This window comes from Balaenoptera musculus, chromosome 5 (assembly GCF_009873245.2).
Source record: "Balaenoptera musculus isolate JJ_BM4_2016_0621 chromosome 5, mBalMus1.pri.v3, whole genome shotgun sequence".
Lineage (NCBI taxonomy): Eukaryota > Metazoa > Chordata > Mammalia > Artiodactyla > Balaenopteridae > Balaenoptera > Balaenoptera musculus.
Window position 1 is genome coordinate 109,518,234 of NC_045789.1, and position 24,787 is coordinate 109,543,020.

At 36.4% G+C, this 24,787-nt stretch overlaps 1 protein-coding gene across 7 annotated transcripts in view; it reads right to left on the bottom strand.

The window, feature by feature from the left end:
• The window catches only part of COL25A1 (collagen type XXV alpha 1 chain), a 478,809-nt gene that overhangs the window by 38,398 nt on the left and 415,624 nt on the right, over window positions 1-24,787 (bottom strand). For all 7 annotated transcript variants that reach the window (XM_036853780.1, XM_036853776.1, XM_036853781.1 and 4 more), the window contains 7 exons: window positions 16,897-16,959; window positions 12,797-12,865; window positions 11,947-11,991; window positions 10,347-10,391; window positions 9,291-9,368; window positions 3,043-3,066; window positions 2,376-2,420 (listed from right to left, as the gene is read on the bottom strand). In XM_036853780.1, the coding sequence (XP_036709675.1) occupies window positions 2,376-2,420; window positions 3,043-3,066; window positions 9,291-9,368; window positions 10,347-10,391; window positions 11,947-11,991; window positions 12,797-12,865; window positions 16,897-16,959 (369 nt within the window). The remainder of the gene's footprint in view (window positions 1-2,375; window positions 2,421-3,042; window positions 3,067-9,290; window positions 9,369-10,346; window positions 10,392-11,946; window positions 11,992-12,796; window positions 12,866-16,896; window positions 16,960-24,787) is intronic.

A 24,787-nucleotide genomic window follows, 5' to 3' on the forward strand; every position in this document is an offset into this window, starting at 1 on the left:
GTGTGTTCTGAGTGAGAATGGGTTTTATATTTGCCTCGTGTCGAATTTGCTGACTCCTGGTCATAGGCACATCTCCCCCCAGTTATCCCAACCTTCTCAAGGGGAGATAATGGAAAGCATAAAGGACTGTATCAACTAAGCCAAGATCTCAATTACGAGACCACTGTGGCGTGTACGAGGTGGGCCAGAGTGCTGGCATAGTGGGAAGGGTGGCACGGTAAGAGGTAAGGGAGTATGACTAACAACCCTCCCCCACCCTACTTGTCTAGACATTCACTTGGTCAATTTCTTTTCCTTTCTTTTCCTTTCCTGTGTTTCTTTTCCTTTCAGTTTCAGCTCGAAGTCATCCTTGACCCCAAGGCAGAGAGGAGCCTTCCTGTACGCATCTTAACCAATGCACTTACTCTCTTTATTAATAATTGTGCCTTTATTTGCCTTTCTCCATCCCTGGGCTAAAAGCTCCTTGTAAAAACCCCTTGCTGGGCTTCCCTGGTGGCGCAGTGGTTAAGAATCCGCCTGCCAATGCAGGGGACACGGGTTCGAGCCCTGGTCCGGGCAGATCTCACATGCCGCGGAGCAGCTAAGCCCGTGAGCCACGACTACTGAGCTTGTGCTCTAGAGCCCACGAACCACAACTACTGAAGCCCGTGCGCCTAGAGCTCATGCTCCGCAACAAGAGAAGCCACCGCAACGAGAAGCCCGGGCACTGCAACGAAGAGTAGCCCCTGCACGCCGCAACTAAAGAAAGCCTGCGTGCAGTAACAATAGACCCAACGTAGCCAAAAATAAATAAATAAAATAAAACCCCTTGCTATATCCTAGTATCTTTACTAGATATCAGTATTTACCATGGAATAGAGGCCCCAAATTAATTGTTGATTAATATAATTAATAAATGAATAGCAATTGGATTATAAAACACAGGGAATGTAGGTTTTAATGATATAGCTTTCTTGGCTAGGTAGCTAGGTAGCTTTCTTTGGGTCAAGTACTTTTTGGGCTTCTGTAGGCCTTTGGGCTATAAAGAAGAGTCAAGTCCCAGAAGTTTTTGAGGTTTGTATGGAATAAGGTACATATTTAGCATTGAGGACAATTTTGCTTCTGGAGACTTAGTCAAGTGGGGGCATAACGCAAGGAACTTAGATCTTGGTTGACTCTACACAGAGGAAAAAGGAATCTACAGATTTCCTTCTAGGTTTTCTAGTCCAGCTCACCAAGATACTAAAGAATAGGGAACCAGGCCAACCTGCTTACCAGGAATAAAGACTGCATATGATTGGAGCATTTTTTGTGTTATATCTCTTAGAGAGCAGAATGTGGTGGAGAAATAGAAAATAAAAATTCCCCAAACTTACAGTAATGTTATACGTGAAATCTGTTTGAAATTAGCGTCTATGTTCTAAATATATCTCACATAGCCAAGGACCTCAGTAATATTTGACTGCATATTCCTTTCACTAATAGAAAAATAATTGTTTCTATGTGCTAGCTTTCAGTTTTTAAGTACCTTGAAAGAGAAAAGTACAAAAGCTGATATGTGTGTGTGTGTGTGTGCATGTGTGTGTATGAGGTAGATTTAGCAAGTAAACTGCCTTAAGAGGCATAAACAGAAGATGGATTTTGACACCACTTGAATCTCCTACAAAAAACCCAATGTTGAAAGTCGTATTTCAACACGTGTAGCTCAGTTCTGAAAAGCCAGAATCGCTGGCCATGTGTTAATTGATCTAACGTGGTTTAATAAGCTTAAGTTTGGAGGGAAAAAGCTAACGTTACCAATAAATTTTAGATATAATCAAGTAATTTGGTTTCTACTGTTCATAGTTGGTATGTTTTATTAGATGAAATTTAAATGGCAGAATGTTTGAATATATATAGCAGGATGTGTTATAAAAATGACTGAAAGTGATTCCTAAAATTGTCATTTGTGAATGCGTCATGCTGAAGCTTTTCTTGTTCTTTTTATTATGAAAGGATTGAAAGAAAGGATCTTTTTTGGTGTCAGAGTAAATTTTCCTTCAATCCTCTTCTATTTAAATATTTGCCTTTTTCCATACACCACATTTAGTGTTTCTTTACACTTACAATTTCTGTAAAGCTTGTTTTTCCTTTCTTTAATATTCTGTTTTTCTGAATGTCCTCCTTCTAAATTTAATGCCATTTCTATTTCTCTCCTTTCTTTCCTAATTTTTCTTTTTTCTGATCCCTCTTCCTTCAGCCCAGACCTCAATTTCTATTCTCAGCTCTCTTAAGCAATATTGTTGATCTCAGCTCCTCCAGTATTTTGTAAGATTGATTTCCAGAGATACATATATTTAATATGGGATTCTCTGTACCATATGTAGTAAACGGAAACAAGTAAAATAAAGAATAACCTTTGGCCCTTGTAGTCCTTGAGGTCCAGGTGGTCCAGGGGGACCCTAAATCCAGAAAAGACAAAGTTTTAAAGTTTTAAAAGATAGTATCTGTAATAAAATGTATGCTTTAAATACTAAGTACACTCCACACCTCCCTAATTTCTATCATAATCAAATATCCTCCAGTATTGATTTGCAAAGAGGAAACATTTCACTGGTTAAGGAATTATAAAAACTACCTACTTATATGCAGAAAAAAATCAACACATTTAGGTTAAAATAATGCTCTAGATTTGATTTATAAGACAATGTAAAATTGCTCCCATGTCCCACATACATCTTTCGGGGTTGAATTAGCTTCCTAATATTTCCTGTGTTTCTAGAAACACTTCTCTCCTCCCCCCCACAAAGGCTTTGATTTCCCAAACACTAAAGAACAAAGCCATATTATTAAGATAAAGCCAAAGGCTTTTAAGAAAAATAACAATAAAATTTTTTTTGACTTTTTTTACTAAGCAGACAAAGTGATTCAACTGGGGCAAATGTTGTAAAAGGTTATTAATATAACAAAACATAACATTAAATATCAGATAAAAACAATGGCTACATTAGTACTATTATGACCGGCATGCATCAACACTGAATACAAAGTCACAAACCACAGAAATCATGCAATAGGAGTTACCGTGACTGTTAAGGTGGTAATCCTCTGTTGGGAAAATGTATTGATAAAGACAGAGTTACCTAATTTGTGTGCCAAAGTACAGTAATACATTTCTGAAATAAGATTTTGAATATATTTTGGCAAGACTGATGTCTTATAAGGAATTGACAGGATCCTGAAAACATATTTTATCTTCAAACGAATACCATAGATTGTAAAAATTCTTTTAAAATTTCTTTTTAGAATTCTATTTAAAAATCTATGGATAAAGAAAAAAGAAATGTCAAAATTTTAATTCACTGATTTAAATTATGAAGTAAAATAGTGTACACTGGTGGCTTGTCAGCGTAATTGGGAGCTGAGAAACCTTCCTATTCATAAAAGCTCTATTTCTAGAGTACTTTGATTAGAGAAAACAGAAATATCTAATTGTATAAGTAATATCTTTTTCTTTTAGTTTGTATCTTATTTGGTGCATTATAATTAGCTTGTGTGTGTCTGTGTGTTTGTGTGTGTCTGTGTGTGTGTGCCACGACTAAGACAGGAATTGACATGGGATTCGCCTTGTTTCTTAATGTAAAGGGCTTGAATACTGTACCAAAATATATTCTCTCAAAGTATGAATCTCTAAAACAACCAATCCCCAATCCACAAACCATTTCTGTATTAAGATTTTCTAGTCTAAGTGCTGTACAAAAAGTTCTGTAAGGCCTGTACCACTTTATGTGATTTTAGGGGTGAGAACATTTTCCATTAGGAGCTCTGGTCCTAGACAAACACTGTCCAATTACATGTAAACTTGTGACTATCAGTTTAACTCCATCTTTTTGTCTTCCACTGCTCCCTTCCAACTTCTAATGCAAGGTGTTGGTTCTGTTTTTTATTGTCGTTGTTGTAAAAAATAATCTTAACATCATCCACCCATCTCACTTCAAACACTTGAGTTTTTAGTGATATGGTGCATCATTCCTTAGAAAACAATATATTTATGCACGTGTACAGATGGTTCAAGTTTGTATTCCATGATAACATCAGTCACGGTCATTACAGCTTCAGAGAAAACAGGGTAGGAAAAAATAACCAGTGCTTCTAAGATAGAAGGCAAAATGGCCACAAACTGGGGCAAGGTTATAAAAAAGTCAAGGCCCAGATTTTTATACCATCATATCTATGTAACATAAGGCACCACTTATTTTATTCTTAAGGGATTCACCTAAAGCAAGAGTTGAATTTACGGTTATGAGAAAGCTACTTCTTTGCTCCTATATGGGTAGATGAGTCATTTTAAAAAGGCTATTAGAAAATTATAGAGTAGAAATAATTTCTTTATCATTACTTTCCAATTATAAATTACATTTTTAACTAGACAGCAAAAACATAAAACCTTAGAGAGGGAAGGAGTTTAAAATTTAACGTCTCAGAGGTTTTCCAACCTGAGCCATGTATGATTGATTTTCCACCTAAGCACAAAACTAGCTTGTCTTTTTTAAAGTTCAAGGATAACACCATATTTTAAAATGAGTTGCCTAAAAAAAAGAACATTATTATTGGAAACTGAACTATAACAGAAGGGGTTTAAATAAGCTTGTTAAATAACTATATTTGTGAGACCTAAAAATTATACAGGGTAGGTTCCACCCAGTTAACAGAAGAACAAATGATAGAAAACTAAGCTAACTACTCAAAAACATAGTTTTAACTGCCATCTTGAAGAACCAGTGTGCAGACACTCAGAGACGTCCTAAAGATGTTGGTTCACTTTGGATTTCTTGTATCTGGTTCCTCTAAGTTAAAACTACATAAACTCAGCAGGGTTCTCTGTTGAACTTCAGTCATGATTTGAAAACTAGAATTTTTGGTAGTGATGGAGAAAGACATGTCATTCTCTACTGAGGCACGATGTGAAATGGGAGGCATGAGTTAAAGAAGCTGTAAATTGGTTGAAGGCTAGCAGGATGCTTTGTGATTTATTCTCTGAGATGCTTATGTGAATCTCTTTAGAATTAAAACTTATTTTCTTTCACGTCTCATAATGATGCAAGCTTAAAATCACCCCTGATTTACACTAGAGAAGAGGTTTAGTTTATATGGTGTTGAGAAATTTTAAAAGCTTGAGGTAGGAAACGAAAGGTTTTACTGCTAATTGTGGAAACATAACCACCTTAAATAAAAATCAAAATAAACGGCTATGACAAATGCTCATGTAAATACGGGCATACCTCAGATATTGCGGGTTAGGGTTTCAGACCACCGAAATAAAGTGAATGTCGTGATAAAGCAAGTCATACAAATTTTGGTTTCCCAGTGCATATAAAAGTTTTGTTTAAACTGTAATGTATTCTATTAAGTGTGCAATAGCATTATGTCTAAAAAAAGTGTACATACCCTAATCAAAAAATACTTTTATTGCTCAAGGATATATTGTACAACACAGGGAATATAGCCAATATTTTATAATAACTATAAATGAAGTATAACCTTTAAAAACTGTAAATCACTATATGTATTACTCACCTGTAACTTACATAATATTGTACATCAACTATACTTCAATAAAAAAAACTTTATTGCTAAAAAAAATGCTAACCATCATTTGAGCCTTCAGAGAATCATAGTCTTTTTGCAATAGTAACATCAAAGATCGCTGATCACAGGGAATTCCCTGGTGGTCCAGTGGTTAGGACTCAGCCCTTTCACTGCCATGGGCCCAGGTTTGATCCCCGGTTGGGGAATTAAGATCCTGCAAGCCATGTGGCGCAGCCAGGGAAAAAAAAAAGATCACAGATCACCATAACAAATATAATCAAAATTAACAAATTTGAAATGTTGTGAGAATTACCAAAATGTGGCAGAGAGACATGAAGTGAGCAAATGCGGTTGGAAAAGTGGAACCAATAGACTTGCTTGGCACAGGGTTGCCATAAACTTTCCATTTGTAAAAAAATGCAGTATCTTCGAAATGCAATAAAAGGAGGTATGCCTGTAACAACTGTCAGTAGAGGCAAGAGTAAAATTTTATATCTCTAAGTGATATTTTTATAATTGTGATATACACTTATTTATCTAAGTATCCAGATTTTGGGGCAGGTGTTTTTTAGAGGAGGCAATAGTGAAATGGAATTTGCAAAACTGAATATCCATCACTGGTTAGAGAACTAGAAGAACAAATGTCTATTCCTTCCTCTCAATCTAATGGCTATTTAGTTTAATTTATTTATTAGGGACTCTTAATTCACTAGAGTACTATATTGGAAAAACAAATAGTTTTGAAGTGAAAAAAAAAAACCTATAAGCTATTTACAAGCACAACACGTAGTTGCCTAAACAACCCCCTAAGAATAATAAATCTTTAGGTTGAGGTATAAACATGAACTAGTTGGCTGTGATGGATGTTGACTGGTTTACAGTCATATAGAACTCGAGGTGAAAAAAGAAACTGAGCACATCTATTCTTTCATATCAAGATGTAGGTGTTAGATTTTTTTAAAAAGTACAGTGCGTTTTGGCACATCAACAGAGAGTATTCAGGAGCTCCTAAAAAAATAACCCTAAGCATAATATTAGACTTTATGGACTCTTAGAAAAAATCCATTCCAAATCATTCTCATTTTACAGATCAGATCAATGAAATATAGATACATTATGTGATTTCCCCAAAGTGACTCAGCTAGTTAGTAACAGAGGGGAAATCAAAGCAGATTTCAGTTTTAGACTGAGGGTAGCTTGCTTCATGCCAGGCTCTGTTCATGTAAAGGCTTTAAAACTCTTCCACAGTCTTTCCAGAAAATGGCCATGGCCAATAACATAGGAGCATATCTTGAAAGATAAGAGAGTGGATACCTCTTAAAGGCAGTAGTAAGAATTATGGTGCCATTGGAAGCAGTTTAAGGGAAATTTACAATATTGCTAATAAAGTTGAAAAATGTGACCCTATATTTTAGAAGTAAGAACACTGACAACATAGTAAGTAAAAAAACTTCCTGTTCTTTCTCTTTCTTTATATACGCAGTTATCAACTTGCGGGAAAAAGGGAACAATTTAGAAAACTGATTCTAGAATTTGACAATAGCCCAGAGGCTACTGCTTGAGTCTAGGCCACTTGCACTGAGGAACCCTAATGCAAGCTGTTGACTGAACACACTGCCCAGGTAATGTTTCTCTAAGCAGTAAGCATGTGTCTCTATGTGCTTTATCAGAAGAAAAAGAATAAAAAGAACAGAAAAATACAAAGCTGAAGATAGATTCTGTAAAAACTATTTAATAAATGCTTTACTATTTAAAAATGATAGTTGTAACAAAGGACCCATAGAAATGTAGATCTACCATAATTAGATAATGTTAGTGAAATCATATGGGTGGAAAAAAAAATCAAACAAGTACAAAATGGAAAATATTTAAAACAACTAATTTGGCTTTCAAGCAAAAAAATGGATTGTGCATATGAATGAAGTATACTTACTAATTCAACCAATAAGTTTATTTAATATTTACATGCCTAGACCTGGGTCAGACACTTTGGGGGAGACAAAATAAGTATAAGATGAGTTTCTTGTCAACAAGTAATTTACAATCTGGTAAGAGGCAAAACTAAAGTAAATTATGGAATTTGAGAATAATTAAATGTTAAACTACTGGGTCCTGACTGCTAATATTTAAAAGGATTCAGAGGAGAAATTCATCTGGGTGGCAGCAGTGAATTGTTGGATAGGATTTAGATGGATGAATGAAAGAAAAAGGATAAACCAGGAAAAAAGATGGTTATTTTTATAGATATGATAAATATGTTGTGGAGAAATAAAAAATTCTGTACAGGAAAGGCAGGGTTATAGGGACTTAAAAGTCAGATGGAGAAGTTTGGGCTTGATAGAGTAGGCAAGAGGGTCACTTAAGTTTCCAAACAGATTAGAGTCATCAAAATAGTGATAGTTTAGGAAAATTACCCTTGGAGTGATATATAGGAATGGATTAGAAGAGCAAGGAGGCACTAGGGGTAGAGGAGTTGGTTAAGGGCTCGTTGCAGTGTTAGATCTGATATAAACAACACGTAGACCTAACTGGGAATGGAGAGAGTGGGGAAGCCTCAAGAGATACTTTGAAAAAGGAAACAGTAGCTTCTGGTGAGATATAAAGGACGAAGGACAAAGAATAGTTTTAAAATGACACTAAAGTTTCCATCTCAAGAAATTAGAAAACTTATGGTTTCATTGACAGAAACTGGTTAGTTAGGAAAGGGAATCATGTGGTAGGTGTGAAAGGTAACCAGGATAATTGTATGTATTGGTGGAAGTTGACAAGGCAGTGTTGCATCCATAGTGGAAATATTCCTGGAGAGCTAGAGGTATATGCAGATCAGACCTGGAGGTGAAAGATTTGGAGGGCATAATGTGAAAGAACACAAAGGGAGTGATTGTACCAAGAAAAGATCAGAGACTTGAGAATACCCAAAATTAGGGGGTGGACAGAGAAATTGGAAATACTAAAATGGAGTGGATCCATCGAAGAAGAAAACTGGAAGAAATGAGAGTAGAAGGTTGGAGAAACCAGAAAGAAAGAGTTTCAAAAGGAAGGTGGTTTAGTATAATGTCACATAAAAGTCAAGAGTGATGAGTACAATGGTTTTGACCTAGAGGTTATTGTTGACCTTTACAAGAGAAATTTCAACAAAATAATGGTACAAGCTACAACACAGGAGTCTAAGTATGAAGAGGATAAATAGGAAGCAAAGGTGATGGAGACAAGCCGCATAGTCTATGGCTTTTTATTAACGGAAGAAAAAGAATTGAACAGGAGCAGTAGCAGGAAATACCTATAAAAGACTTATTATGTGCTAGGCACTGTTCTAAGTGTATAAAATGTACTTAGTCATCTACTCACAACAACCCTAGCTCATGCACCACTTAGTAAGCAAGAGATTTGAACCCAGGCAGCTCAAACTCCAGAGCCACAGGGCTCTTAATGGCTTTGCTAGGTTCACGTATCAAGCAAGGAGACAAAGCTTGGCAAAACCAGTACAAGATTTAAGATAAGACTGACTAAAGCACACCTGAATGTAGAAGGGAAAGAGAAGGAAAGATTGAAAAATGCTAGGCAATAAAGAGGATAAACTGGGGCAGGGAGAAGAAGATGGGTTCAGGAGATCAGGGAGAAGGTGTGCTTTGAGCAGTGGAGCCCTCTGAGATCTGAGGGGGGGGTGGAAGCTGATATTTACACACATTACAAGGGTCTCATCAGTGTCAGTGTCTGTGTCAGGGCAGGGAGCAGTCACTTGCCTGCAAGGCTTCGTGGAGGTTGCCGTTGTAGTCTATGATCTCGGTGGCTCCTTGATCTCCCTTTTGACCAGGTGGACCCTATGAAAAAATTAGCCAAGAGAACGTCATGGGGGTTGGGCTAGGATGAAGAACGGACTGTGGCGAAAACAGAAATAGCAGCAAACAGCTCTCTCTGACCATCGATTCCCGACTAAGGCCCAAATGTACTTTAGAATAAATAATCATGTTCAAAGTTTGTCCTTATTTCAAAGGAGGCAAACTACTTCTAACTTCCTGTCTGTGGTAGGTTAAATATATTAAATTGGATAAAAAAGAAATACAATTCAATCTCAAAAGCTGCTTCCTAAAAATTATAATGTGTAGGCTAATCTGATTTGACTTGCAAAATTTTGTTGGCTTTATCTACATTTATTAAAGCAACTCCTGACCTCTTTCTCCTCATCTACACCTCATAGATTGCTTCTTCATTTTTTAAGAAGATGGAACACTGTACTGTAGGAAATGCTTGGCTTTCCTAACAGGAATAGAATTCCATTAAAATGGAAGCAAATAGGGAACAAATACATATATATTTTTTTGAACAGTACCTGTAAGGAGGGAACAAATATTTTTAAGATGTCTATCCTACTCAGTAACTCTGCCACTCAATTTCCATTAGTCATGTCCTAATTCCCTGCCCGTGCTTTAAAAAGGTTCTAAAAATATGGACTATTGCTTTCTTTTTAATTGAGTTAATTGAAAAGTGGAAAGTTCTATTAGGTGGATGGCTATGGGCTTGCTATTGCTCATTTGGCAGAGGGGAAGTAGACAGAAAGAGTTCTTTAGACCTTCTCCTTATGGGCTTATCTTACGTGTTCCAGTCTACATACTCAGTGCTCCTGGTGACTGCAATGAAAAATAAGAAGAAAGGGGGGAGTAGCAGGAATAGTCACAGAAGTCTACCTCCGGTGCTGTTGTTGGGTATTATTAGTCCAAGTGCCTTGTGAAAAGCCACATAGACACACACTTCAAATCTAGGTTCGTTGGAGGCCAAAATAGTAGAGGAGACACACTCACCCTCGGTCCCAGGGCTCCAGAGTCCCCTTTGTCTCCACGGTCGCCCTTTCCCCAGTGAAAAGAGAAGAAAACCGAGTTAGTAGTGAGGCCAACAGTCCAGAAATATCTCAAATCTAAGGATGTATTTAATACCATACAGCAACACTTTTAATATGAACTTCTGAAGTGGAAAATAACAACTAGAAATACAATAACCACTGACATGGCAAATGCTTCTTTAAGATGCCCCCTGAAGTGAATTAAACTTCCCCCTTCAGATGACAGAGTATCTTGAAACAACAATACATATGGTAACTTGCTTCCTCGGGATCTTGAAAAGCAAAGCAAGTGGTTTCTATGACACCCAAAGTAAGATTTTACCTCTCAGATTGAGCCATGTTCTTGCCTGTATATGAAGAGATTGGGGGCAAGGGGGAAAAGAGCCAACCAATTAATCGGGTTGTCTGTTCTCTGAGAAGAAGAAGTGTAGATAATAAGGACAAGGAAGGAAGAGAGATCAATGGATAGCTCATTCTAGGGAGATTAGGAGGGAAAGGTCAGCAGCTGGGCCTCCCTCTGATGACGAGGATCTAAGGCAAAGTTTTCTAGAGGTACAGGTCTCTTAGTCCTCAGACAGTGCTGAAGTGGACAGCAGCTAGCTGGGCCAGGTTGGCGGGGCTGAAGGTCAAGATCTGGGCAAACACAGCTTTCTCTTTTTTTCAACGCAATATGAAAAGTCTCTAAACGTCCATTTATGGTGTGATGACTACTTCCCATCCCCACCAAGAGACACCAGGAATCATCTAAACCTCAAACTGCAAATGCATCACTGAGAACACTTGAAATTTTCAGAAGTCTAAACAGAAATTTTGGAGAAGAGATTTGAACGTGTGTAGATTTGAAGGTTCTTTAAAATAGCCTAAAATTTACAGGGCCCTTTTCCTAGATAGAATTCAAAGCATTTTTATATGTCTTTCTACATATTCTTATAAACTGGATAAAGGACCAATGAAGATGAGCAGGAAAAGGGATTATAATTTTTCTATCCACATTATGCTAATAACATTGACCATAGTAATAAAATTTCACTATGAATGGGGAATTATTAATTCCTGCTGTTTTCCCCATTTTCCACATTATTAGCATGATTAATAACATGATTAATAACACGATTCTGCTAGTAGTATATAGATTATTGCAGGTACTATATAAAGAGCATGATAAAGGAGAGAATTTCAATTGGTGGTGAAATTTTAATGGAATGAAGGGAGTCAACTGACTTAAAAGCAAAGTATAATCTGAACATTTATCACAAAGATAGCCAGGAAATAAAAAATAAGATTATACTATATATAATTTAAGTAAAGTACTTAATTTTTTCCAAATAAGCTATACATATGAAACAGGAAATACCATTTCTCATAAAGAAAGGTCTGAAGCACAGGAACACAAAAACAAACAAGATGAAACAAACCAACTGTTCTGAGATATCATCATAGGGATGAAATTACTGCAATCCCATTGTGTGAAAGAGTTTAATCTAAAACATGATTCTCTGTAGAAGAGGCACGTATTACATGAAGGCCTCATGTTACATTAAAATGGTTACCCGGTTACTGACCTTTGACCCCTTTGGACCTCTAGTTCCTGATTCACCTTGTTTCCCCTATTATAGAAGAATATGAAGATGAAAAAGAGAAAATGACAGAGGGAGGTAAGAACAGAAAAAAAAGAAATTAGCAGTGACTCAGAATAATAAAGAAAAATGGAAACACTTTATTTTAACTGCCTCAATATATGACTCTATATAATGTAGGCTGTTACAACACTGAACATAAGTATTATCACCGTATCATTAGTTCACTCCCTGGTCTCTCCACCAACCTTCATGCCATTATAATTCTGAAGACTGCCCACCCATCAGCGGATGGGAAGAGTTCTGTGACTAATTCTCATTAGTCTCAACAGTGTTTGTGTAAATTTCCTTTTCATCAAAGAGTAAATCATTTCCTGTGTCTCTAGGTTGGGTTATTAAAATAAAGTGTTACCATACTAGTTTGCAGGAAGTTTAGAGGAATAGATTGAACAGTCAAATAAATCCTTAGCTCTCATATTTTCAAGGTGTTACACACCATCAAATTACCATAGAAACTAACACAGCACAGATCCACATTTTCCTCAGTAGGCTTTAATATACATCGAGTGGTAAGGTGTTAGTGTGACAGTACCTCCCGATTTGTATTTGGATGTGTTATTAATTTGTTGACTGAACAGAACAGAGTAAACTGGAAAAGTTGAATTGTAAAACCCTTCTTAGAAAATAACGAATTGGTGTGAATTTCAATGAATCATTTGTGATTTTGGCTGTTTTAATACCCCTTGAATAATTTTATTTTAGTTGCACGTTCTAAAGTAAGTGGCACACATTTCCAAACCAGAGAATGTTGTTTTTCAGTGTGAGAATAACTGACCTTTGGTCCAGGGGCTCCAGGCTCCCCTCGATCCCCTCTTCCAGGATGCCCTGCCTCCCCACGGTCGCCCTGTCACAAATCGCAAAACAGGTAAATGGCGCCCCCTATCACCCCCAGCTAGTCCCTGTAGGTTAATGAGTGAGTTGAATAAAATCAAAGAAAGCAGAAAGTTACTATTTATTTACCACATACTCAGCATTGTATTAACCTCAACATGGATTATCTCATTTAATAATCAAAATAATTATTCAATGTTTGCATTTTCATTCCCGTTTTATAGACAAGGAAATGGTTCGGTAAATGCCTGTCAGATACCTATGTTGGTAAATGGAAAGACTCTTTCTTTTTTTTTTTTTGGCCGCGCCCTATGTGGGATCATAGTTCCCCGACCAGGAATCGAACCGGTGCTCCCTGCATTGGAAGCTCGGAGTCTTAACCACTGGACTGCTAGGGAAGTCCCAGAAAGACCTTTAAAGGGAATTGATAAGGGCCATCATTAATACCTCACAACAGGCATGGACATAGTTTTCAGTCTGCAGCAACTTTTTAAGATCTTCCGAAGCATGGCAAAATGGCTAAGTGCCAAGTTTTGTAATTTGATATTCTGGGCTTTACTCCTGGCTCTGGAATACTTACCAGTTCTGTGTTTTGGGGAAAGTTAGTTAAGTTCTGAAAGCCTCAGTTTCCTCTGTAAAATGGAGAAAATTAGAGTACTGGTTTCACAACCTAGAAATGGAATGTGCTTGGCATGGTACAAGATCCACAGGTGTTACAGCTTTTACTATATTTATAGCTCTGGGAAGGATGAGCATGGTCACTGCCCACAGGGAGCTAGTGCTCTAGTTAGATAAGATCCACATGAACAAAATAGTTAAGAGTTAAGGAGTAATGTAAGGCCATATGTGAGAGAAGAAGAAACTCCACAGGGTTTTCAATGGTCCAGATTGACTTCCTTTTGGTGAGACTTGGGTCATGTCCTGAAGGATGGGGTAGGGTGTATATTATAATTATCACTGTTTATAACTGTGCTATTGATGAGTGCAGGAACTGCACGCAACACTTGACATGCATTATCCTATCTAATCCTCAGGACAAATGAGAAAGGTGTTAGTATCCATAGTCTACAGATGAGGAAACTGAAGCTCAGAGAGGTTAAATAACTTGCCCAAAACCTGTAACGTGGGCGAGCTGTAATTTAGAACTGACTGTAGTCAATCTTCAATTTTTGCATAAATGTTTTTGTATGTAAATCTTTTGCACATCTCTGGTCATATTCTTAGGATAAATTCCTACTAGGCAAATGGCTGTGTCAAAAAGTATAAACATTTTAAAAGCTAGCTAATCGCCCTTCAGGAAGACGGTGCTGTTTTACACTCCCTGAACACAGACTTGAGAGTGTTCAGCTTTCTGCACGATGGGTAGAATTTCAATAATCAAACAAGTTTTGATTTCTGGTGATGGTATGTTTATGGATGAGGGAGGCACCCTTCTCACTGAAGGACTGATTCGTCTTGGAAAGGAAAAGAAAAATAGGATTTGGATCTGTTATGGGTGATGTAGGGCTTTAAATTCCAAGATCTTTGTCTGTATCATGCCCACTGTGGGAAGCCTTTGTGGTTTTGCAGGGGAGGTGGGATAGATTAGGGCCAGGATAAAGAAGACTCAGTAGGTTTCTCAGCATGAACCAAAAGGAAGTGGGACAATGGAGAGGTTGGGAGAAAGACAAGGGACTTGATTGGATGCAGGAGATGGAAAAGGTGCTCCAGAAGAGATTTTCCAGGGATTAGAGACTGAAGCATTTTGCTGGTATATGGAATTTTTATTTAAATATGTATATACCATGTTTGGTGTTGCTCTTAATATTTTACAGAAGAATTCTAAAATGGTTACTATAACCTTATTTTAGAGAAAAACAAAAATTGTAGAAAATCATTTCTCTGTAGTATTTACCAGAGTAGTGGAGTCTATATATGTTTACCTAGAATCACTTATTATCATCATGCCCCTAATCAGTTGCTTATTACTCTCCCTCTGGAATTACATTATATATTTGTTTACTTTTTTCTTTTCTTCCACCCCTTTCTTACACATATTACAGTGTAAGCTTCAGTAGAGTAGAGACTGTTTTTATTGCATTTATTCCCCATTCTCAAATACTAGAAAAATGTCTGGCAAAAAATGTGTTGAATTAATGAATAAACAATATTATACAAAGTATTCTAAATTTTTCATAATAAAGTCCTATTTCTTTAGACTGATGCAGGTTTCTCTCAGGCGCTATACAGAGGCTGAGAATACAGCAGTACATGAAACAGATTTTTAGATGCAATTATATGTCTTTCTTCATTATGATCTCTCTTCACTGTGTTGGGGATAAAATATGAGGACTTAGTTTATTTTTAAAATCTGAATTTACTGGTACAAATCCAGACTGCCTACACAACCGGTAAAAGACTAGTGTTCAGCTGAAAGAGATTTTTAAATAATCATGACTTTTCCATTATGATACCAATTTCATGTTAGATAGGTAATTCAGCTGAAAATTAACTTCAAAATATTGTTAAATAAATTTCTTATTCACATCCCTTCTTGTGGAAATACAAAACAGTTACAGTACAGCCTTTACTTTTATTGGGAGTTCAGAGTAGTATCTGTTATAAAAGTATCTGTTCTGTAAAATCAGGCTGGGTTCTTCATGAACAGTAATTAATGTTGATTTTATGGCTCTATATCTGGATTTTTTTGACTGTGGAATAGTTTAAAATAAGTGAAAAAAAGAAAATATATTTAGGGATGAACTCTACACTCCACAGTCTGTGTTTCTCCTATTTTCCCTTGTTCAGCAAACAAAATGCCACAAACATTTAGAGATCATGTTCATGCCTGGTCCTCTCCAGCACTGACCAGGTTTCCCGTTTCTTTGTGCTTATCCACAAAGCAGTCCTCTTTCTCTACCTGGTTGTGAGGCTGCAAGCCTGAATAAATACAAGAGTTCTGACATGAACACAGAATGCTCATTATTCTTTTGTTCTAGCTCTTTTTATTCCAGAAAGTGCATTTCTTGTATAAATCTGTTCAGGCTAAAACAGGCTTTCCTCATATTTTGTTAATAAGCTTGACAGCTCATTATGTGAAAAAGGAATTGCTGAGAAAACAGCAATTTTGCATAAATTCGACAGAGTTTTAGTCTCCCTTAGGCCACACATAGTTTCCATTTACTAGGATTAGAGTTATTTTCTCTTGACCAGCGGAAATGAGGACTCCTCTGTCAGAACAAACCATGAACATATTTCTCGAGCTCTTGGAAATCATCCTGGCTTATTTCTGGTGAATGCAATACACACTGAGGCAAAACTGCTATGGTTTAAAAATAAAAGAAAGTAGTTTGATCTAATTTTGCTCCTTCTTTGATTCATGAGTCTGTCATGAATAAAGTTCCATCCTCAGAGCTGTACCTTTTTATGTCTTACTGGGTAGATAAAAAGGGAACTATGGCTCTGACTGTATCCACAGCAACATAGTTTTTTATATGGCAGCATATAGATTTTGCTTTTAGGGCCCTCTCTCAGGTTGCCAAGTGGAAGATCACGAGATGGTTTTCATTACAGAATCTTTCTGCAGACGTTATTCAGGATGGATCCTTTTGGGATGAGACACTTAGGAATCTATATGACATCAGTACCTGCCTTTGAAATCTAGGGAGTGATGGGGGAATAGTAATAATGTTTGATTTATGCATATGTCTTAAAATGCGTAATGAGGAGCAGGAGTTAATGAGTTCTACCTCTCCTCCTCAGAATTCCCTCACTTTTCCATATGGCCAGGAGACTAATAGCATCGTATCAATTTAGGTACAATTTGGGGGACAACTGGAACAATGAATGTATTCCACCATCCTGTTGTTTTGCCTAAGGCTTTCTGGAATTAACTTCCTATTATTCTATTTAACATGGTATTCCCATTAGAAGTGTTAGGAATAGGTGCTACGCTGCTTTAGTTCTCCATTAGGCAAAAATATCCGGTCACCTAAGTAACATAATGGACTAAAAATATATGACAAAAATTTCAGAAAGAAAGGAAGGGAAAAACACTACGTTTACCTTTATTCCTGGTAACCCTGGTAAGCCTGGTTCTCCTTGAGGACCAATGAAACCTGGTTCTCCCTTTAAAAAAATGGGCATATGAGATTATTACATATTTGACAGTAAATATGTAAAGTTAAACTGATTTCCTTCTACTGGGATTTTACTCCTTTCATTGTATATAGCTTTCTTGCTGAGATCCAGCTACTAACTATAAAATTAATCAGAACTGGTTTTGATCAGCGACAGTACTTTGAGCAAGGCTTTTGAGGAGCTTGAGAAAATAAAAGTGACAAAGAAACCAGACAAATGTCTTTACAATTTCCTTTCTCATCTGTTGTCCAATGCTTCTTATCATTTACCAAATCAAGATCCATTATGTTAGGGTGGATGTGGTAGGTAGCCTCTGAGATGGGCCTCAATGATCCCATCTCCTGGTATTCAATGCCTTTGCGTAACCCCTCTGCTTGAGTGTGCACTGGATTTACTGACTCATATCTAATGAACAGAATATGGCAGAAGTAATGGGATATCACTTCTGAGACTAAGTTATAAAAAGACGGTGGCTTCCATCCTGGGGACTCTTCCTTGTTCTCTCTCACTTGAATCAACTTGCTTTCTGGAAAACCACCTGCCATGAGCAGCCCTATGGAGAGGTCCCCATGGTGAGGACCAACGTGTGCCAACAGCCACATGTGTGAACTTGGGAGCAGATGCTCCACCTCAGTAGAGTCTTCAGATGAGATCACAGCCCTGGCTGACAGCTTGACTGCATCCCCATGGGAGACATTGAGACAGAGGTACCCAGCTGAGCCATGCTCAAATTCTCGTTCCTCCAAAACTGTGAGAGGACTATTGTTTTAAGCCACTCCCATTTGGGGGGCTTGTATGGTAGGCAGCAATTGATAACTGATACAGTGGGTGTGGCTAGGGAAGAGATTCAGTAATGTTCAGATGGAAAGCAAAAAATCTCTTCTTGCCCAGCCTCAAAATCTCTTCTCTACCACCTGGAGGAAACCCAGTTGTGGTATAATAAAAAATATATATTTGGTCTTGTTCCTGGTTCCTAAAACCTTTGGAATTTCCTGAGTAATAAGAGTAACAGGAGCATGTTTTGTTACTCTTAACGAGCCCCTTTCAAACATATCTGAGTTTATGCTAATGGGGTGACTATGGTGGGCCCCTAGATAGCTTCAGGGTCGGGGCTGTGATAAGAAGGTTGGAACTTTCAACATTTCCCCTCCTCTCACCATCTCCAGAGAGGGAGATGGAGATTGAGTTTAATCACCAATGACCAATGCTTTAATCAATCACGCCTACATAACGGAACTTTCATAAAACTTCCAAAGCAATGGGGACTAGAGAGCTTCTGAGCTGATGAACACATCCATGTGCTGGCAGGGTGGTGCCCCCCAACTCCACAGGGACAGAGGCTCCTGCCCTCAGGACACTTTTGACTTCACCCTTTGTACCTCTCCATTTGGCTGCTCATTTTAATCTTTCATAACAAACTGTAATGGTAAGTATGGTATTTTCCTGAGTTCTGTGAGTCACTGTAGCAAATTATCAAACTTGAGTGGGAGTGGGAGAGGGTGGCTGTGAGTACCCTGGAATTTGTAGCTAAGCCAGACGTAAGTTCAGGTAAGGGGGAGGGGGTGAGGTGGGTGGTACTTGTAATTGGGGTCTGAAGTGAGGGCAGTCTTGTGGGACTGAACCCTTAAACCTACGGAATCTGATGCTAATCCTGAGTAGTTAGTGTCACAATAGGATTGAATTGTAGGACATGCAGTCGGTGTCAGAGAATCAGAGTTGGAGAACTGGTGTTGGAAAAGACACCAGGTATTTGGCATCAGAAAACACCTGAGACCAGTGTTCACATATAAACTCTAAAGTTTTATTTTCTTCTTAACAACGTGAGCTCAAATGTAAAAGTCTAACTTCCTGAAATCTATAACAATGTTTTAAAGCAAAGAAAAACAAAACAAAAACATAATGGCTCTGTTCCCATGTTTTCTGGGATTTGTTTGTTTATTTGTTTCCCCCCATTGGATTATTTCTGGAGCAGTAGCTAATGTTGTTTGATATATTTGATTTTTTTCTAAGGTAGCTATATTTCAACATTTGTTTTTCAGAGCTGAGCAGGAAGATACAGAGGACGTTTGATAAGAAGTGTTAGAGTGTCATCAAATATTTCTGCAATAGTGATTTTTTAAAATATGCTGTATAAAACCTTGGTGTTGGGCAGGGAACAAAAGGATATCAGCACTGCAAAATGTGCTGAACAGCGATAAATAACTGAAATGGATTATCTCTAGCTCTTATGCTCATGGTACTGCTTTAAGAAAAAAAAAAGCATAGGGGAATGAATGCTTTAGGTTTATTGTTTGCGAAATTTCTATAACTCTGTTCTACCTGTCTCCATACCTTTACATATAATGGAGAGGAAAATCTGAACAAATAATTTTGGATCAATCTCTTAATCGTCTAAAATGAAAATCAACTATATTCAGAAAAATCAATGATGACCATTCTATTTCTTGTAAAAAAAGTTTAACTTGTTGTTTTAAACAAAATACATAAGAAATATACTTACTTACAAGTAAGACATTTCTCCCAATAAAATGATTTACACAAATATATAAATATTCCCTCTCCACCCTCAAGAAAAAAGCTGTATTAAAGTTCATGTGTATCATTAGTAACAACTTACTGTCATGAAAATATAATGCAAGTTAATAGGTAGAAAGTTTACAGGTAGACAAGACTCTTGCAAATCTTCAAGTAGAAATAAAATGATTTCACTGTTAGCAAAGCAAATAGAAGTACCGTTAAAGCATACTAATAAAAGAGAAGAAAAAAGAGAAATGTTGCAAAAATGTATTTCTTATTTAGGTCAGTGTTTAGTTTATAAAAAGTTGAAGCATGCAGTTTCAAAAGTCACCAAAAAATAAATAAGGCTTTGTGATCTCAGTGACCAAAGCGTTTTTTCTTCCTTTTTAAGAACATAATATATTTAAGTTCTCCTGAGTTAAATGGATAGCAATTTCCTTTACACAGAATGTTCAGGGTGAAAATTTTTATTTCAAGATATAAAATTAGCAATGCATTGGACACTCAACAATTTTAGCATTATTAATACTGGCTTATTTTAAAGGCTTTGAGTATGATTAGTGGTACTTTATCATGCCACTCTAAGAAAGCATCTACCATCTCGATACATTCGTTTCTTATTTCAATTTATTCAAGGGGAACAACAGCATACTTAACTTTAGGATCATAGCTTCATGTTTATTTAATGCCAGAGCTCTCAATTACTTTAGAGACATTGTCTCCATCCTGTCTATATCTTGGCAGGATTGGGAGGAAATAATCATTGGTCTCTTTTCCGTCTCAGGCTTGAAAGACAATTATTGAAATAAGGCATAAATATGTCTACTCATGGTCTTGAGCTGGTTGGACTGATTTTTACCTTCCTAGACTTATACCAGAGGTTCTCAGAGTGCCTTTTCACTTACCCTTATTAGTGTACAGAGTAGGAAAGATTGATTCATTGATATGGTTTCAGATTTCATATTGCACCTAACCTTTAAGTTGAAACTACTACTTGTAGAGTTTGGGGTAGTATCAAAAAAAGAGTAACACAATTTCATGGAAAGGCTATTAAAATAATCTTCCCTTGTCCAATTACATATCTGTATGAGGCTGGTTCTTCTTCATATGCTTCAACAAAGACAACAAATTGCAACAGACTGAATGCAGAAGCAGATATGAGAATCCAGCTGCCTTCTATTAAGCCAGACATCGAAGAGATTCGGAAAAAAAAAAAAAAGAAGACAACAATGTCATTCTTCCTGCTAATTTTTTGTTTGTTTTGTAAAATTCAGTTGTGCTTCATAAAAATGTTATTTAGTTAACATATAATGGGTTGTTTAAATTTCTATTTTAATATCTAATACAGACATATCAATAGGTATAACCTACATAAATAAAAAATCCTTCAATCCTGATTTTTAAGTGTGTAAAAGGGTTTTGAGGTTAAATCTTTGAGAACTGTTGGTACAAAGGTACAGAATTGAGTTAAAGCCTGGCTTTGCAAGCTGTGATCCTGAGGTGCCAAATAATTAAAGATTCTGGTGTCATTAAGGGATGACTTAGTCAAGACTTATTGGATAATTCAAGCAAAGTGCTTAGCACCACCTCTAGAACAAAGTAAGTAAACTATAAATGTTATTGTTGTTCTTATCTTACAGGCTCAAAAATGCTAGCTATCATTATTATTATTAGTGGTAGTGGTATTATAACACCTCTGCAGCTAATTACAGAGATATACATGTATATCAAAAAAAGAGTAACACAATTTCATGGTGTATATACCATGTATACACATATATATGTATACACATATACATGGTGTATATACATATACACCATGATATACATGGTGACTTCTTGATTCTTTGCGACCTGTATGGGGTTATACTCAATACCTCTTCAACTCCTTTCAAGAAGTAACCCTAAATTTTCTCATGTGAATATATCATCATTTTATGAGACAATATCCATCTGCCAGAGCATTTAGGATTGCAAAACGAAAAGTGTGTAAGGTAGAGAAATGACAGGTTTACTAAGAGTGAGTTTCTTCCTGTAAGAAAGGGAAAGGAGAAAATGGTCATACCTATTAAATTTCCCTAAATAAATGAAATCCTTAAAAAAAAAAATCTTGCTTCTTTGGCAAGGATTGATGTAGAGTTTAAAGGTCCTAGAATTTCCTAAAATGTCTAGGAGAAAGGTTATGACAGCCTACGGTTCTACAAACACTTTTTTTTTTTTTATTTTTTTTTTTTATTTTTTTATTTTTCTACAAACACTTTAATGTGATCAAAAGAATAAGCAAGTGGTTAATCCACTTTAGTCACAGTTCTAGTTAACCAGGATAGAGGAAAGAGACTGAGTCAAAGGAAGGTAGGGGAAAGCAGCTGAAATATGATTCAAACACAAAACACTTTTGCAAGATCATTTTATGAAGTAAATCAAACCACGCAAAAATGAGGTTACCTAATTTTTCAGGACAATACACAGGAGAAGTAACTATTTTTATTGGACTGTATGATGCTTCTCAGAGCCATTTTTACATATCTAGTCTCATATAATCAATGGGAAATAGGAGATTGCTAAATTGGAAGTTATTCACACGTATTTTCTGAATAGACAAGGTGGGGGAGAGATGCAATAGAGGAAATTGGAACTATAATGGAACTAAGCTCTTATAATACTTTTAATTAAGGAACAATTAAATGTAGAGTTTTTTTCTTTTTCTTATTTACAAGGCAATTACCCGAATTAGAAAACCCAATTATAATTTGAGTGAGCCATTGTTGGAATAACATGGGAACATAAGGCAGGGATCCTTTGAAAAGGGCAGATGCTGGCTGTCATAATTAGGGAAACATGGATTTATACAGGTAAACAGCAAGTAAAATAGCTCTACCAATAAAGTGAAAACACTAAAATATGACCTTTTCTGAAACAATATTAATCTTTTCAGTATGATGTGTTAGTGCTTTTTTAAAAAATGACAATCAAAAAATGGCTAAGAAAAATGAAGGAAAGGCAGAGGCATTAAACATTGGTTTGTCGTGAATACCAAGGCACCAATCAATAGCATAAGAATAAGTTAAGAGCACTAATTACTTCACAGCCACTTTAATCTGTTTTTCTCATATATATATATATCTCATTTCATATATATATGTATTCTAAATTTTCCTTCACCTCTCTACCTATTCACTCACTATCTCAAGTGAGATAGTATTTTAGGTTTTTACTTTTCTTATCATTGAGAATAAGATTACAAAGTTAAGTGGGATTCCATTCATACTGGAGCTGTTGATCCTGTGTGGAAGGAAAGCAAAAGAGTGAAAGCAACCAACTAGCAGGGAGAAAGATGGAGCAAGCCAAGAGAAGAGGAAGAATGGAGAGGGACAAGCATCTTAAAATGTCCTGTTCCTCTACCATGACCAGAGCAATTAAACCCAGCATAATCAGCTATTTTTGTTGTTGTTTTGTCTTCACCGGTCCTGGCAATGTCCAACTAGATCTACCCTTATGACAAACGGGAAAATATAAACAATGCAATATCTAACTCTTAAAATAAACACAGAGCTGTGATTTAACCAAAGCCTGGAAAAAAAAAAATACAACACTGTTTATCAGAACCCTTAAAACAATCCAACGTTTTAATCACTAAAACACAAGTAATGGCTGGCACCAAATTCTGCTACCCAAAACACATGCCTACCAGTGATCAGACGGTTGTCAGAGAAACAGAAATCTCAGCTCTGTTCATGCTACTGCAATATGGCATGGATGCAGCTTCAAATTTCAAAATGAAAATAAAAATTTGGTTTAACTTTCTGGTCTTATCTTAAATATTACATCTGATTTCTTCCTGAGTTGTTTCATGAGTTTCGTCCTTTGTTTCTTCTCAACATTAATTAATGAGCTTACCACCAATGAGTTAAAAAACTAGGTCTCAGTACCAAGACAGTAACGTATCTTCCTGTGTTGAGCTGGTAGAAAAGATGAATAATGAAGTATCTGTGGTTCTGGCAACTAAACTGGGATTCACGTTGGGAAGAATAAATGCTATTAATTCAGGATAAAGCACAGTTAGGTAGGTCTAGTAATAAACTTCTGGGAGTAGCAGCAAACAGACCTATCTGAAAATCTGACACAGGTGGCTAATTTGAATGAAAGCTTTAAACATCCAGGGCACATAAAGATGCAGAAACAAATCTACAAAGAATAGCTATAGCTGAAATCAAACGTGTACTTATACATGACCAATTTAGGAAGGCCTAATGGTCTCACACTGATCTTTCCAACTATAGTTAACCCTTTCAGCAGCCACAACTTTGACCTTGTAGTATAAAGCTCAATGAAAATAAGTCATAGTAACTAATATGGGCTATATTTGAAAAATTATCCTGTTTTTTGTTACCAAACAAAAAGTTCCCTTGTTGATTAGAGTGTCAGTATTAGAGTTTATCCCTCTCTCTTTCTCTGTTTTCTTTCATAAATTGGCAATATGTACACAGAGAAATGAAGTAAACTACAAGAAGATTTAGCTATGGGAATTTGGGATCTATTCACTCTGAAGGATAAAAGGAAGATGCTGCAAAGGTAAGATTTTTGACTGAAGCCACTTTTGCTCAACTCATTTGCTATTACTTTTAAAAAATTTAAACAGCCTGTTGAGATAGTTTAAATTCTGTGTATTCTGGCCAAAAACCCCGAAAAACAAAACAAAAACCCTCCAAATAACTCAAACAATTACTATCTTCACCAACCAAGAAGGCAACAAAACCTGGCCTTCTACATTATAAAAACACAAGGTAAAACTAGAAAGTTCTTTAAAAAAATGATCTTTCTGAAATCTAACAATGGCCGTTAAGTCATTAAGTCTTGGAATTCCATAATAAAATCTGGACTGATTTTTCTTCAAACTCACATTTAATACACGGCAAGAAAGTATTTTAGATGATGTTACTTTATCTTTTAAATGGCTATTGGGACAGTTCACTTAATACTCTGTTGTCAAATCTACATAAAGGATGTCTTTCATATAGGTGAGAAGAGTCATCAAATATGTAGATGGAATTACTAGTCAAGGTAAGAATGAAGAGACAGCTTCATTCATACAGAAATGGCTCACGAGGTGTTTCCCTATAAACTTCCAGAACCTACCATCTGTTAAATGGAATAGTGAACAGAAAGTCCTAACTGATTATCTCTTGTCCACAGAAAAATCTCTGGTTTTTCATTTAATACCATTTGTTTTATTTTTATAAGTCATTATCAATTAAAGGAGTAGAAGATATTATTTTTTTAACCTGTCTAAAAAACCTCT